The sequence below is a fragment of the Perca flavescens genome, chromosome 17 (genome assembly GCF_004354835.1).
Source record: "Perca flavescens isolate YP-PL-M2 chromosome 17, PFLA_1.0, whole genome shotgun sequence".
NCBI classification, from domain to species: domain Eukaryota; kingdom Metazoa; phylum Chordata; class Actinopteri; order Perciformes; family Percidae; genus Perca; species Perca flavescens.
Window position 1 is genome coordinate 15,902,503 of NC_041347.1, and position 15,671 is coordinate 15,918,173.

At 39.3% G+C, this 15,671-nt stretch overlaps 1 protein-coding gene across 1 annotated transcript in view; it reads left to right on the plus strand.

Moving 5' to 3' along the window:
* The window catches only part of khdrbs2 (KH domain containing, RNA binding, signal transduction associated 2), a 64,967-nt gene that overhangs the window by 3,656 nt on the left and 45,640 nt on the right, over positions 1-15,671 (plus strand). Inside the window, exon 2 of the mRNA XM_028604151.1 lies at positions 8,009-8,136. Within this exon, the coding sequence (XP_028459952.1) occupies positions 8,009-8,136 (128 nt within the window). The remainder of the gene's footprint in view (positions 1-8,008; positions 8,137-15,671) is intronic.

The window sequence follows — 15,671 nt, forward strand, 5'->3', positions numbered from 1 at the left end:
TCCTCCCAGCTGGCCGTGCCTGGAACACCTCCCTAGGGAGGCACCCAGGGGGCATCCTTACCAGATGCCCGAACCACCTCAACTGGCTCCTTCCGACGCGAAGGAGCAGCGGCTCTACTCCGAGCTCCTCACGGATGACTGAGCTTCTCACCCTATCTCTAAGGGAGACGCCAGCCACCCTCCTGAGGAAACCCATTTTGGCCGCTTGTACCCTGGATCTCGTTCTTTCGGTCATGACCCAGCCTTCATGACCATAGGTGAGGGTTGGAACGAAAACTGGCCGGTAGATCGAGAGCTTTGCCTTCTGGCTCAGCTCTCTTCTTGTCACAACGGTGCGATAAATTGAATGTAATACCGCACCCGCTGCGCCGATTCTCCGACCAATCTCCCGCTCCATTGTCCCCTCACTTGCGAACAAAACCCCAAGGTACTTGAACTCCTTCACTTGGGGTAAGGACTCATTCCCTACCTGGAGTAGGCACTCCATTGGTTTCCTGCTGAGAACCATGGCCTCAGATTTAGAGGTGCTGATCCTCATCCCAACCGCTTCACTCTCGGCTGCGAACCGATCCAGTGAGTGCTGAAGGTCGCAGGCCGATGATGCCATCAGGACCACATCATCTGCAAAGAGCAGCGATGAGATCCCCAGCCCACCGAACCGCAACCACATATATACCGGTATATAAATACTGATCATGAAGCAACAAATCAATCAATCAATCAATCAATCAATCAATCAATCAATCAAAGAATAAATCGCTCAATCATTACTGTACAGTTTTTGCACAAACATTAGAGCAAATATACAATATACCTGGAAGTTATATCCACGTTAATAAAATGTGTGTAGAATGTGGCATAATAACATAAATACCACACTGTATTCAATTATGTATCCTCAGATATAATAAATCATACCTGTTAATTTACAGGTGTATATTATATATAAGTTACACAATATATAACATGCATAATAACATCACACTGTACATATAAAAGATAGAAAAAGACCCTATAGTACACATATAATAAAAAGAAACAGATCCTATATGTATATAGTGTATGTATTTTTGCAGAATGTTTTGCATCCTGTCCGGCTTGTAAGTAGTTGTAATAAATAGAGGATTATTGAAACACCATTCTGATTAAAATGTGTTTAATTTGCTTGCTTTTTAATTTGTATACATTTTTTTAATTTGTATGTATATTAATTCGTTTTTCACTTCACTTTCCATTGCACATTCAGCAGAGATTTTAAAGATGGCATTATAATTAGATTGAATGTGTCAACAGGCTGAATGCGATTTGCCTCAGTGCAGCTCAGTTAAAAACCCATAAACAGCATGTGGCCAAACAGTGGCGCATATTTCCAACCATATATGCATTTACATTCATGAGTCCAGAGTGAAAAAAGACAAAGCTAATTGCACGTCTCATGGTCCATTCTCCCCACCAGATCCACTCTGTGAAATGGAGCGCTATTACTACCTCTTTCTGTGTTTGATGTGAACAAGCAATTAGGTATCGGAGAGTGATTAGCTTGATTCATTTTCTTTTCCCATTGTGAAGTCGTTATTGTAGATATACTATTCAGAAGTTCAGAAATTAGTGAATAATTTAGCTGTCTACAGACTAATGGCAGCACTCAACAACCCCTTTGTGTTTGGACCTCTTACTGCAGTTGGTGTAACAGCCTACAGTACAATAAAGCATAAAGTAATAATCACTCAAATCAGTATTGATTGGTTCAGCAGTGCATATTTTAATAACAACCAGCAGTAATTGGCTGTTTTAACAGATTTTAGAGATTTTTTTGAAAGCATAAGTGCTGTTCAGCTGTTATTGCGATGTACAGCCAAAATACAACTCCCAGCAGCATCTAAACCTGATAGAAGTGGGGAGTTCAAATGTTTTTTTCTAGCAATTCACTATCTGCAGTTTTTACTTTAATGCTCGTCCATCAGTTTGCAGGTTATTCAAGGTCTCCAGTATTTCAGCCAGCTTTGCAAAATAAAAGGTGAGCCGAGTGGAAAAGGGAAGGATGCTTACTGTGTGCATTACTTGTCTACACAGAGCACAGATATCAGGACATCCTGAGTTTGCTTTTGTCTCATCAAATTCCTCTGTGGCATGACTGTTTAACAATGTGAGAACTAATCACACCTATGTTGGAAGAAGTCATTTTGATTGGGTTTATTATAGTGACCTGTTTTATCACTGTATGACTGTGTTTTAGTCTGAGTTTTCTCTGGATCCACGTTTCTCTGTTGACCCATCAGAGAAAAACAACATCAAACCCAGAGCAGTGTAGTAAGGGACAATTTGATCACACCAATATCATCTCAGAGTTGAATGCGTAAAAGCGCCCTATTAAGCAGTAGAACAAAGTGTATGCTTTAGTAGTGTGGACTGTATGGCAAACAACAACTGAAATCCAATAACGCTATGATTGTGAGGGTAAGCAGTAAATATATTATCTCCAAGCAATGATGCAGCTCCCATTCCCCCTTCTTCTGATGTTATTGAATTGCATACATGTTATTCTCTACTGATAGTAGCTCACACCCTGCAGGGCATGTTTCTTTTCTTTTTTAGCAAACTATACTAGAGCTTCTTGAGAATTTTAGATAGTTCATGAAAGATTTTATTTAATCATCGGCAAAATTATCTTTTTATGCTCAGCAAGAATATCTTGTTTAGTACCTAAATATTTTCCGGTGGTGCAGCTGTTTTACTGAGGGCAACTAGTTGCTAAAAGCAGTGAGCCCTCTTTTGTTAAAAGTGAATCAAAAATGCTACCAAATCTGATGTGATCTAAATTTCTAATAGAAACTAATTTACTGTAATTATCAATACAGTTTTGTGTGTATTTATTGACATGGTACTGGTGTCCAGAGTGAATTAACTTCAAACTGTTCCTCAGTCATTGCTGATGCTCTGTGTTGCTGCATACAGAACAAATCAGATGTATTTAACCTTAAGCCATGGCAGGCTTATGGCACATTTCTCTTTTTTAGCAACTCTACAGCACACATTTATCTGGTAGCTGGCCAGTTAAACCACAGTTGCTTTTTTTCATTCTTGGCTGATGAGCAGCTCCACTGAAGCAGTTTGGGAAGCACAACAGAGGGGATCAAGAGCACCAGAACAGTCGCTGAGAGTGTTTTACTCCCAATGAGATTTCTTTCTTCCTGTGTGAGGACTGAAACCAGTGACCTTCAAAGCACATTCTCGCTCCTCTGATCTTTAGGCTCCCGTCACTCCCTGCCACATATTTCACAACCATGATACTGGTGTGAACATTTCCCCAGATTTATATATTGTAAGCTCATTTCCCTGTTTTTCTATCCCTTTCCATATATCTCATTCTCTCTCTCTCTCTCTCTCTCTCTCTCTCTCTCTCTCTCTCTCTCTCTCTCTCTCTCTCTCTCTCTCTCTCTCTTTCTCTCTCTATCTCTCTCTCTTTCTCTCACACAATCTTCTTCTGAGTTCACTGGCAGGCTGCAGACCAGAATAAAGGTGTTTTCTATTATGCACTGTAGCAGAGTATAATCATCTTCATGGGCCAGAAAAACATCATTACTTTACTAAAATGAAATGAACAGAATGCCCACAATGAAAACAAATCCCAAAATAAATGATCTCCCACATACAGAAGACCAGAACTAATCTTTCAGTATATCAATAAACAAATGCTTGATGAAAGTTGGATCCGGGACTTAACATTAACCACTAAAATTAGGTAAAATTCAAATGAGTTTTATTTTATGGTACGACTAACAAACACACATGAAAATGTACTCAAATAAACATAACTTTAACAAGCAAGCAACAAGCCTTTGAAATAAAAAAATAAATAAAAACACACACACACACACACACACACACACACACACACACACACACACACACACACAATGATACACAGAAGCTTTTTCTGATCTGGTCCAATGTTTTGTTGACCCCTTTTCTGTACTGTATGTGGACGCTGTGGTCTTGCTGATAATTCTGCTGCTGGATGGCTTTGTCACTTGAACATGAAAGCATGTTTCTAGGTGTTGAAACGACTCGTTCATCTTGAGAGGACAGTCTCATCTACAGCCATGCTAGCGGCTCTTTGAGGCTGTGTTTAAACACAGCGGTGCTTTGAGCTAAATGCTTATGGCATCATGCTAAAATGCACACTATAATTTACTAATTAGCAATATACACAAAGTACAGCTGAGGTTAATAAGAGTCAATAGTTTTGCAGATATTTAGTCACAAATCAATGTATTAGACGCATACCAATTTTAAACTGATAATGGCACCAGGATTGTTCTGGGATTGTTCAGGTGCCGTCAGAAATTCCGCCGGATGTCCCTCTTTTTAGGCCGGATATCCGACTCCTTTTGCTTTCTTTGAGTTGGCATTCTAAACTCTGTGGTTAAAACTGTGGTTAACTGGTCCTCAGATCTCTGCAGGGTAAATCCAGACAGCTAGACTATGGGCCCTATTTTAACGATCTGAAACACAAGTGTCAAACGTGAAATGCAAGCAGCTTTGTGGGCGGATCTCGGGCGCTGTTGAGTCTTGCGCCTGACGCAAATCTAAAATGGGTTGGTCTGAAGTAGATAGGTGTGGTTTGGGTGTAACGTGAAAATAACCAATCAGAGTGTCATCTCACATTTCCTTTAAGAGCAGGCGCGCTTGTTCCATGGCAGATTGCTATTATGACAGCGGATTTGCCTGGCGCATGCCAGCGGGAGCTGTCCAGGATGCGGCAAAGTAATAAATGCCCATCTTGTCCAGGTGGCGATGTTGCTGTGGCCTCTCGGGCACATCTCCTCAAGTCTGGAGAGGATTGGGCCTCCAAACGTACCACCTGCTCCTGTTGGGCCCCTTCCTCCTCCCCCAACTCCATCTCCGTCCACCCGCTCCATCAGGAGCACATCTCAGGAGCACACTCCCGGACCCTCAAGTGTCCAATCCCACCATAGTTCAACATCACGTCTCCTTAAGTCCTCTAATATTTCCTCATTTATGTCATCAACACATCCATGATTCATGGAAGTGTTGTGTAAAACACAACAAGCCACAAAGAATGCTGCGACTTTTTGAGGACTGTACTGTAAAGGGCCTCCTGACCTATCCAAACACCTGAAGCGCATTTTCAGTAATATTTTTCCTTGTAATTATGTATGGTTTGCAAAAAATGGAAACTGCTGCATCTGTGTAGATGAGGGAAGCAAGGTGTATGCGCGTTGTGCACACCTTGGCTACATTATGGCCAAGCATGCGCCTCTAAAATAGCATCTGAATAACGCGCCACTGACTTTAGACTAGCGCCGCTGACTTTAGACCAGGTTTTTCCTGGTCTGTGGCGGAATTGTTTCTGAAACTGCAAAATAGCACCAGGGAACGTTTGCGCCGGAACACGCCTCCTCTTTTTGCTGAACTGCCCGCTGGAGCGCAAATTCATAATTTAAATTTACCGACGTGCGTCTGTGGAGGGAAAAGTCCGATGCGCGTCGGGTGCAAAATAGGAATGATACATGCGTCGGTGTACAAAGTCAATTGCGCTGAGTGCAAGATAGGGCCCATCATGTTGAATCTGAGTTTTCTGTAAACGACTAAAACAACTTTGAACGTACACATGTTCTACCCAAACAAGTTCCTTACCGCAGAGGCACCGTTGCTCTGTCCGGCGCTTAGCACCGTCCAAGATGATTGTGATTCTTTTAAAGAAATGTCAATAAACCAGAACACGTTTTTCTCCCATCCCAGAATGCTGTGTGGACTAGCCAGACCCTCCTTCACAGCGCTGTGGAGGAAGGTCTGGAAGTGTAAGACTAAGGGATCACCAATCTCATCATCTGGGGGCCATGAATGCCTATACCAAATGTCATGACAATCCATCCAATAGTTGTTGAGATATTTCAGTCTGTGGTGGACCCTCTGATCTTTGACGTCCCCAGAGCCCCATCACTAGCGTGGCTTAATACACATTCTGCTCATGTAAATATAGGCTACTGTATTTCACATTTTCAGCTTTCACTATACAGTAGCATGTCTATTGTATATAAAGCAGAGCTAAATATGCTTGTGTTTGCACACTACAGGTTGTGTTAATTTATCTCCTCAGGCAAGAATACATAGATGCTATTTTTAAAAGGCACATTTTGTAGGCTCCTGCCATGCCGGGACACCTGTCTTGTGTAAAGTGTATAATAAGCAGGTGTGAATCAACCGTGTTGATGGGAGTAAAAGGTTGAAGGGGTCTTTCAATCTGTTTACCTGTAATTCAGCAAAAGGTTTCAGGCACAGTCTGTACCCAGAGGCAGGCGATGGTGGTATTTGAGTGAGCATTACCTGTTCACAGAGTTCACTGAGTATACCTGACACAGTCCTTTCAATTACAGCCTCATTGTGGGACATGAAAATACACTTCTTATTTTGACATAAGCCTGAATGATTTAATTAAAGTATAGTCTCTTTCAGTGGCTCCAAAATGAACAAAACTATTTCTTCAATTAATATTCATTGCTATTTTTTGGACCTCTAACTTTTAGGCAGAGGGATTTTCTCAGAGAGAAACCGCAAAAGAACCAGCACGTTCCAATTCAAACGATCTTCCTCGGACAATCAGGCACCATCAGAAAGATTGTGTCACACTGGAAGTAAAACTGAAACCACTGGCCATTAGGAACTGCAGTGAGTGAATATTGTAACTGCCAGGAACAGAGGGATCATTAAGCTGGAGTTGTCATGTCAAGGAATAGCCTCAGAAGGACCCTTCGCTGGGAACATAAACTGGAACAGTTTTCCAACAAGGCAATATTGTTTCCACACAAACTCGTCACATTCTTAGATGTTTAAGATGGATTGTAAGGTAGATTCAGCAGATTGAGGATGTATTCCTGTCTGTAGTCAATCTCCTTGCTTAGAGAACAAAAAAAACAGAAAAATGCATTCATTCAAATTGAATACGTTGTTCAGGGATAAAATATTTCAGCCATTTATTTGTTCAAAGTTCTGCTCCGTAATGACACGTCCACTTGGCTCAAGCTGTTTTTAAACTCATAGCTTTGTCCTCTGGCTGGTGACAGCTTTGAGTTTCAACACAGCAGCTCAGGAGCGCTCTGTGACTCGTTCTCGGTCTTGTTCAGGAACATCTTTTATAGTCCAGCCAATGTGTTGCAGACTGATAATTGTAATTCCAATGGGGATTAATTAGCGACAGAGGAGGATTCCTGCTAGGTGGACAACAGATAGTTTCATTTTGAGAACACTTAATTTATTGCAAGTGGTTCAGCTCAAGTGGTATAAAATGCATCAATCAAGAAATAGCACTGTTCAGGGTGTTCCTGTTAAGCTGAACCAGACAGTTAATATCCACCTCTCATCTCTCATCTTATTGCATTAGGGCTGGGGACATGCAAGAACACTATTGGGCCATTTTGCACTAGATTTTCCCATCTTGTAAATTATTAGGCTGAATAGTGCAGTTTGATTGGAACCAACAATCTGCAAATTTGATCTTAATATGAGAGTCCACAGTTCCACCCCAATTGACTTTTAACCGATAACATCAAGCATTTTTTATGTTTAAGTCCTGTGCTGTGTGGGGATCTTAAACTGTTGACAGCCCTCAAGAGCTCAGTTTCCATCGAAGTAAGGCACAGCGAGCTGAGTGTGACTGTTTGCCTCTGTTGTTATTTTGATTGGAAATATTGGATCATGAGATTACAGGGCCCGATGTAAAAGGACGTATCAGGAGTCAGCGGGATAATCTCATATTATTAAAGTTTGCAATGTGAGCATATTTACAGCTGAGACACAAAATAATCTGCAAAATATTCACTGTGTAATGCAATGCATAGTTAGATTTCTCCTAATGTGTCCCCAGCCTGTTTTTGTTTGTCATGCCGCAGTTGGCTCTAAAGCAGACTTGATGATGTCGACTGATGCTTTTTCAGTTACATAACAAACTAAATTATCTTCTTATGTTTTATTTGTTTTTCTGCAGAGATTGAGAAGAATGACGGAGATGAATTGAGAAAAGATGGTGACACAAAGAAATACCTAGATATCATCAGCAATAAAAATATCAAGCTCTCCGAAAGAGTTCTCATTCCAATCCAACAGTATCCAAAGGTAAGAGACACACTGCACATATTTAAGGTCCTATTTTGTTTTTCCTTTGAAAAGAAACTGACCAGAAATTGAATTGCAGTAATTTTCAACAGTCAAACTGCAAGATAGACATTTGAAAAATACTGTGTGTGTGTGTGTGTGTGTGTGTGTGTGTGTGTGTGTGTGTGTGTGTGTGTGTGTGTGTGTGTGTGATATTAATTAATAATTAATTTTAGTTGTCAATCGGTGGTGGGTTGATTTACCTCTTTGCACAAACAGCTTACTTTTTGCACTGAAAATCCCACTGAGCCTCAAACAGGCTAATAGAAAGTCACCAGGAAGTGTCTGCTTATTTTGATGTAGTCATCAAAAAAATGTCTGCACAAAAGCACTCAAGGGTACAGTGAAGAACAATGACCATAAATCAGTGTGACACACTATGCCTTTTTCTGACTTATGAAATGTCAGTAGTGACAAAGTTTGAAGTGTAGCCTAATGAGGCTGCTCCATCAGGCAGCTAAGCAACAACACGCAGCTGCTCGTGGAGAACCAAAAGGCTTTACTGCCACTGTAATCAAGGAAGCCTGCTCCGCTGAGTTTGCGTTTATACATTCATGCAACAGGCAGCTAAGAATAATGGCATCAGCGTAGCATCACAGATTGAAACAGAACATATGTCGATATTGATTATTTGTCCCGCTCTGCTAATACAGTATATACTGCACTCATGTTGCTGCTGTAGATAGACGGATGGATAACTAGGGAGTCGTTTTCTTTTCTGTAAATAATTTTATGCTTTTTTTCTTGTCTGTATATATTTTCTTCTTTTAAATGCAATATATCAGTGTCTAGCTGTGTTGCAATGTGGCAAAATAATGTAAATGAAACCATTCAAAATATTATCTGAAAATACAGTACAGGCCAAAAGTTTGGACACACCTTCTCATTCAGTGTGTTTCTTTATTTTCATGACTATTTACTATTTACATGGCTACTTTGAAGAATCTAAAATATAAGACATGTTTTCAGTTATTTCACACTTTTTTTTAAGTACATAATTCCATATGTGTTCATTCATAGTTTTGATGCCTTCAGTGAGAATCTGCAATGTAAATAGTCATGAAAATAAAAAGGAAACGCATTGAATGAGAAGGTGTGTCCAAACTTTTGGCCTGTACTGTATATGATTTTGAGATATATGACGATTTGTCAGAATAGCAACTGCTTTTCATTACATGGTCGTCCAATGAAAATAAGGCTATATGGTGATATAGGATACTTGGCATCCAATAGTAGCTAAGTAGGTTACCATAAAACAAAACTGCCACTCCTGTGTTGTTTTGTCGAGTCACTTGGTGTAGTGTTTCACTGTGTGGAATTTTCTGTATGCCAAACAAATGTCAAAAAGAAGTCATTTTACTGATGTATGTTGTTTTGGATGGTGCAAACCCTTTAAAACTTTTGTCCAGCAAATGTGATCATATGTTTTGGTGTGACCTTGCCAGGGCCTCCCATCATATAAAACCTGCAGGGTCTGTTCTTCGCTGTCAGTTTGCAACAATATTGCTATCATCATCATCATCATCATCATCAGCGCTCTCTTCTCCTCAAATCTCAAGCATACATGGTCGACCGGTGCTCAGCTCTCTGCTTCCACACTCTCTGTGACACTTTTTGTCTCCAAGCACTTTGAAATGAATCACTTCAGGTCACTTTTCCTTTTTTTTGTCGCTGCAGGTTTGAGTGCTCAGTAATGGAGTTATGGGAAAGAGATCCTCAACAAAACACTGACTCTGTCCATTTTTCTGTCTTTGTCCTGCAACACTCTCAAGTAAAGTTCCTTTCTGTCTTAAATCTTGCCCCAACGTCTTGTTACATGATCCCACAGCTACTTCATTTATTATGTTTTAAATCTAGATCACTGATTTTGTCTGCCACATTAGAGAAGGACTAGAGGAAAAGAGGATGTCAGAGCAACATTTCACTGTGCCTCAGGAGCACAGGCGCTGTGCTTTAGTTTGTGTGTGTGTGTGTGCTGTGTCCAGCGAGCCCCTCAGGACACTCCATAGAAATCAATTTGCTGTTTCCTCCTCAGGATCAGTGTTGAACAAGTAATTAAGCTGTGTTCAGGAATTCCTCACTCTATTAAATAGATTTCAAATCTATAAAAAAAAAAAAAAAATGGGACAGTTTCTTGGGAACAGAAGACCCACAATGACTCAAGGATATCTTTCTGTTGTTGTGTTTCTGCCTCATTAAGTGCCTTTTCTGCCCAAAAGTTATCCTATTTTTCATTCAATAGTATTTTATAATTGCAAGCATTGAACTTACGGCACACACTCTGTATGTAAATCTAGGAATAAACATTTTTGTAGCAATGTTTGTAGAGTATGGTACATACTCATACATACTCTTAGGAGAGTCGGGTTAGGATAGATGTGAAGTAGTATACACACAGACAGGCGTCTATCAGTTCAACAACTTGAGACTCAAATTAAGCGTCAATATCTTCTCTCGCAAATAATTTCAAGCATACTGATTCTATGGAAACACTTTCCTCTTGGAGACTACAAATAGGGAGTAAAATGAAATGATTGTACATAGAGTACTGGTTTTCTTTCGTATCCGCTGGCATTCATCTGGTGTCCCAGCTGTGAGCTAGCTCCTGGTTAATGAAAATCAGTGGAGCTTGGACTCAAAAAACCTGAGAACCACTGAGATAGATTTAAAAAATGTATTGTGAAACAATATACTTAAGATCGTAAACAAAAAAAAGGACACACACAGGCTCAAAATGCTGGTTCTAATGAATGTAATAGTGCCAGTTCTGCAAAGTAAGCAGTACAGTCCAGAGGGACGTCGCAGTTGTCCAACAACAACTTCTGTGACCTAATTGCACAGTCAGCACCCCACAAGACACTGCAGTGTCACTATCTTAAACATCTTGGTAACACTGCACTTTCAGTTATTGGTAATTAGCCACATGAAGCAACTCTTTGATCGAGTGCACATCAGCCTGCAAAGAGGATGAGAAAAAAAAAGAGAAAAATAATGCAGAGCTTGGAAAGATGAGTGAAATGGAGCACGCAGCAAATACCTGACAAAGACTTGACAAAAACTGACCAATACGACCTTTCACTCTGACAACACCGGCACTACTGAGAGGCACAAACAAATTGGTTTTGTTCAACTTCACATTGGAATCTCACTTTGTGTCACAGCTTTTTTTCCATGTCTACTATTCAGTAATGCCCAGTCTACTTTCTGTTAGTGATGGCAAAGTATAAAAAGTCATAAATCAGTTTGTTCACGTTCCGGCAGTCTAACAGTGCTCATTCATGCTTACAGCTGCCATCTTGCTGCAATGTAATTAAATGCAAAGTAATTAAATGATTACTTGGGAGAATTCCTTCGCATGTTTTTGGATTTGACGATGTGACACATAGAAGATTAATGTTGTCCAACAGTGAAACAACCAGTGCTGATGAAATCATTTTTTATGGTGCACTGACAGACACGTACCGTTGCAAAGTGACTGAAACTTTGTCAAGCTTTGAGTCACAGAAAGAGAAGAACTACTATGACATCACATATTATGTGTATAATTGGATACACAGCTACTAGGATACACTACCGGTCAAAAGTTTGGGGTCACTTAGAAATTTCCATTCCACTCCATTCCAGACACAATACCTGCTGAGATCAGTTGTATTGTTTTTTTTAACCAGGGCAGCAGTTTTCAGATTACATTATTTGCTTACATAATTGCAAAAGGGTTCTCGACTGTTGTAGAAAGAAGTGGCTGAAGAAACACTTGAAATTGGTCTAAACGTCATACCCAAATTTAAAGTGGTACAGCTCCCATATACTTTGACACTCAGGGGTGTGCCTGATATCATTGGAAAGGTGATTGATTGATTGGGTTTGTTTGTGTATTTGAGAAGTGTTGTATTTTGTAGTTTTTTGGTTTTTTATTTGAACTTTTCAAATAGACATAAAAAAACGCACAGACATATTTGTAGAAAAGAATTCATATAAAATCCATTTTTGAGTCTTTTAGCTTCTAAATTTTTTCTGTAGTAAGCTGAGACGTGGCTAATGCTGTGTTGTCTGTCACCTGTCAGATGTGTTTACAGCAGTGTATTTTAATAATTTTACAGATTTATAACTTGGACAGAAATAAAAAATCTCCATTCTAGCCTCTGTAACTCTGTGTCAGTAAGGCCTAGAATCGCCCTGACACTTGTAACAAAAACTTGAGAATGTTTCCTTTCCAATGATATCAGGCACACCCCTGAGTGTCAAAGTATATGGGAGCTGTATCACTTTTAATTTGGGTATGACGTTTAGACCAAAAAGCATGAATTTCAAGTGTTTCTTCGGCCACTTCTTTCTACAACAGTCGAGAACCCTTTTGCAATTATGTAAGCAAATAATGTAATCTGAAAACTGCTGCCCTGGTTAAAAAAAACAATACAACTGATCTCAGCAGGTATTGTGTCTGGAATGGAGTGGAATGGAAATTTCTAAGTGACCCCAAACTTTTGACCGGTAGTGTATATTTAAAAATATAAAAGCAGTTTATTAAAATATAATTTTAATTTGACATCACCAGACAAAATCATTGAGTCAGTGCTAACACAGCATATTGTATTTTAATTATTTAGCAGGGTCAAGCACCAATAGGCAAAACGTGTCTCTGGTCTTTGGGCAGGGGCTACCAGCAACAGTTTGATTCAAATAAATAATAATAAATAATAATTATAACAATAACCCAAACCCTAACCCTATACTAATAGACAGTTTTAGAGTATAAATCATTGTTTGTATGATCATAATAATATATTATTTTATAATACAATAGGCAAAAGAATAGTATAATAAATTCCTGCAGCTGACAGGGAAAATCAACTACAAAGCATATGTTAATCAATAGTATATTGTACAAGTCCCACACTTCCGCACTTAATGAAAAATTCACTTTCAGCTGTCAGCATCATGTTTGCTAGAGAGCTGAAAAAGGAACATATTTAATTCAAAATAGGACTAATGCTTAACCCAACCCACAATTTCTATATATTAGTATTTACATAACTAAAAGTTTATTGTTTTAAGTTAGTTTTGTGTTTATAAAGTGTGTTTTTTTTGTTTGGTTGATTGGATACTAAGTTGAAATTTCAGAATTGGTAAAGCTGCAGCGGCTGGATTAAACCTGCAGGGATGTTGTTACAGACCGTCCCAGTTGTATGCATCATTCACAGGGGACGACTTGTGTGTTTTGTGCACCGCTCTCTGTAAAATCTACATTAGGTTTGTTGTTGTTTTATAGCCTGTCAAGATAAAGAAAGATGGCCATGGTGCATTGCTCCAGTGACCTTACTACCACTTTCTTTAATCTCCTTTAAAAAAGGGCCGAAACCTTGAAAACAGGGTTGATCTCAGTTTACGGGAGAAGAGGAGGTACATCTTTACCTGTCCTGTTTTGACATGTAAACAAATCATACACTCACAGCGTGTTTATGGAAGGTTCAAAATTGTACACTGAGATATTTACTCAGCAAAAAAATGATTAAGCAGCATAGTCATTTTCATTATCGCTTAACTTGAATTTATCCTCTGCTGTTTAATGAGACAGCTTGATTAGCATCTCATAACCTTGGGGCATGAAATGGATTTCCAATGGCTGATACTGTCTGCTTGTCTCAGTCCAGTGCTGGGACTAATCTGCATGTGTGTATGAGAATGTAAAATGATTTCTCCCCTTTTAATTAGTATCACTTTGATTTGGATAGAAACCAAATGGACATATTTCCGCTTGTGTCACATTTAAACAAGCTTTTTTTTTAAAGTGTTACCTCTGTGGGGTATTTGCTTTAACTATCCATTCTGCAGGTACTTTCAGTACAGTACACAGGCTGCACAAAACACATTGAATTGTATTTTTTTTCCTTGTGGGAGCCACAATTATGAGCTTATCAGTCTTGGTGTATTGTGACCTTTAAATAGTGAAGCAGCTTTGCTCAACCCAAAGAGGAATTTCAGTTTTGTCTGCCCAGAGATGTCGGTGTCCCAAAGAAAGGCCTATCATGTGGAAAGGTGTTTTGCGTAGATAAGTGCTGAATACAGTAGAGGGAGCAGAGTGTGGATTAAAATTAAGCATGTGTACGATAGCATCACAGTTCCACTCTGGGATTCCACTGAATTAGTGTTTGTGAGATGACTTTGTCTGCCACAATGAGATATAATAAAGATAAAATGCCTTCCCATGTTTAAAATTGCTCCACATATACAGTAACCCAGCTCTATATCAAATGACTACAATGTAGTTCGTAGTTCGTAATGAACAAAGAGAATTATCACCGACTCTGTAGTTCCCTTCAGCTCTATGGAGCGTTTTGTGTTTTGCAGCTTATTGTTTTGGTTTTACAGCCTGCAACATTACCTTTTGGTTCACTCACCGCTCTCATCAACCTTATTTCTAGCAGCAACAGGCAGTTGATAAACCCACTCTATGCTACTTGCCTAGTGCCAAACAGCAGACAAAGTTAGAGACTAGCTAGTAAACATAGTGAGGCAATTATCAGCTAAAGAGCCAGGTGTCTTTCTCAGGAGTTGGTGGAGACCAGATCAAAGCAAAAAATGATAATCAACATTGGACTTACATTCATCAGATGGACAAAAACATGACTCCCCTGTGATATGCTAATGTCATATTTACAGCTTTTTTTCTGCTGTCCTAGAGTGGTAAAAAAATAAATTGATGTAAGTAGTTTTTCATAGTCACAGTTTAATTTACCCTTGTGAAAAGTACGTTAATTTCCTGTATATTAACTGCCAAACATGACAATTTCTACATACTATAATGTAAAAGTGGAAGGGATTCAATTTAATAAAAAAGTGGCATTTGTTGTTAGTCATTTAAAGGCCATAGCTTGTAAGAAAACATTGTGTGGATTGATTTTTTTTTTTTTGCTCCAACAGGAAAGCAATGTAGCTGCTGCTCTGACAGCAAAACACAGCTTGTCTGGAACAGTTTCATGGTCTTAGACAGCTTTTGTAGCGTTGCGTCACTTTGGCATTGCTGGCTGCTCGTCTGTATTGATCTTGGCTGAAGTTGTTTGGCACCTGTTAAAAAAAATATACAGGACTCACGATATTTGTTGTGTTTACTGTCTGTGTGTGTGCAGGCCATCTGGGCGACAGTTAAGGGTTTGCATATTAATGGGAGTTGTTACATTTTTCAGCTCCTGTTTGTTGTGATGAAGATTAAAGGGTAGGAACGCAAATGTGCAATTGTGCAAACAAACACACAATTATTCTTTTCTCTGTGAAATGCATTGGAACTGTGAATATTTTGAACATTCAGTGTCCTGAAGTTGTTTTAATAATGTTTTGAACAAGACAACATCTTTAACTAACAGTTGTAATGTAAAGTCATACCTTAATGGCCTATCTGATACTACTAAACCAGGTGAACAGTAAATCCTCTCCCATCAAACAACCACTCATCTGCTTCCTTTAATGTCTGTGGAGCTGATAGGACACACTCTTCTGAC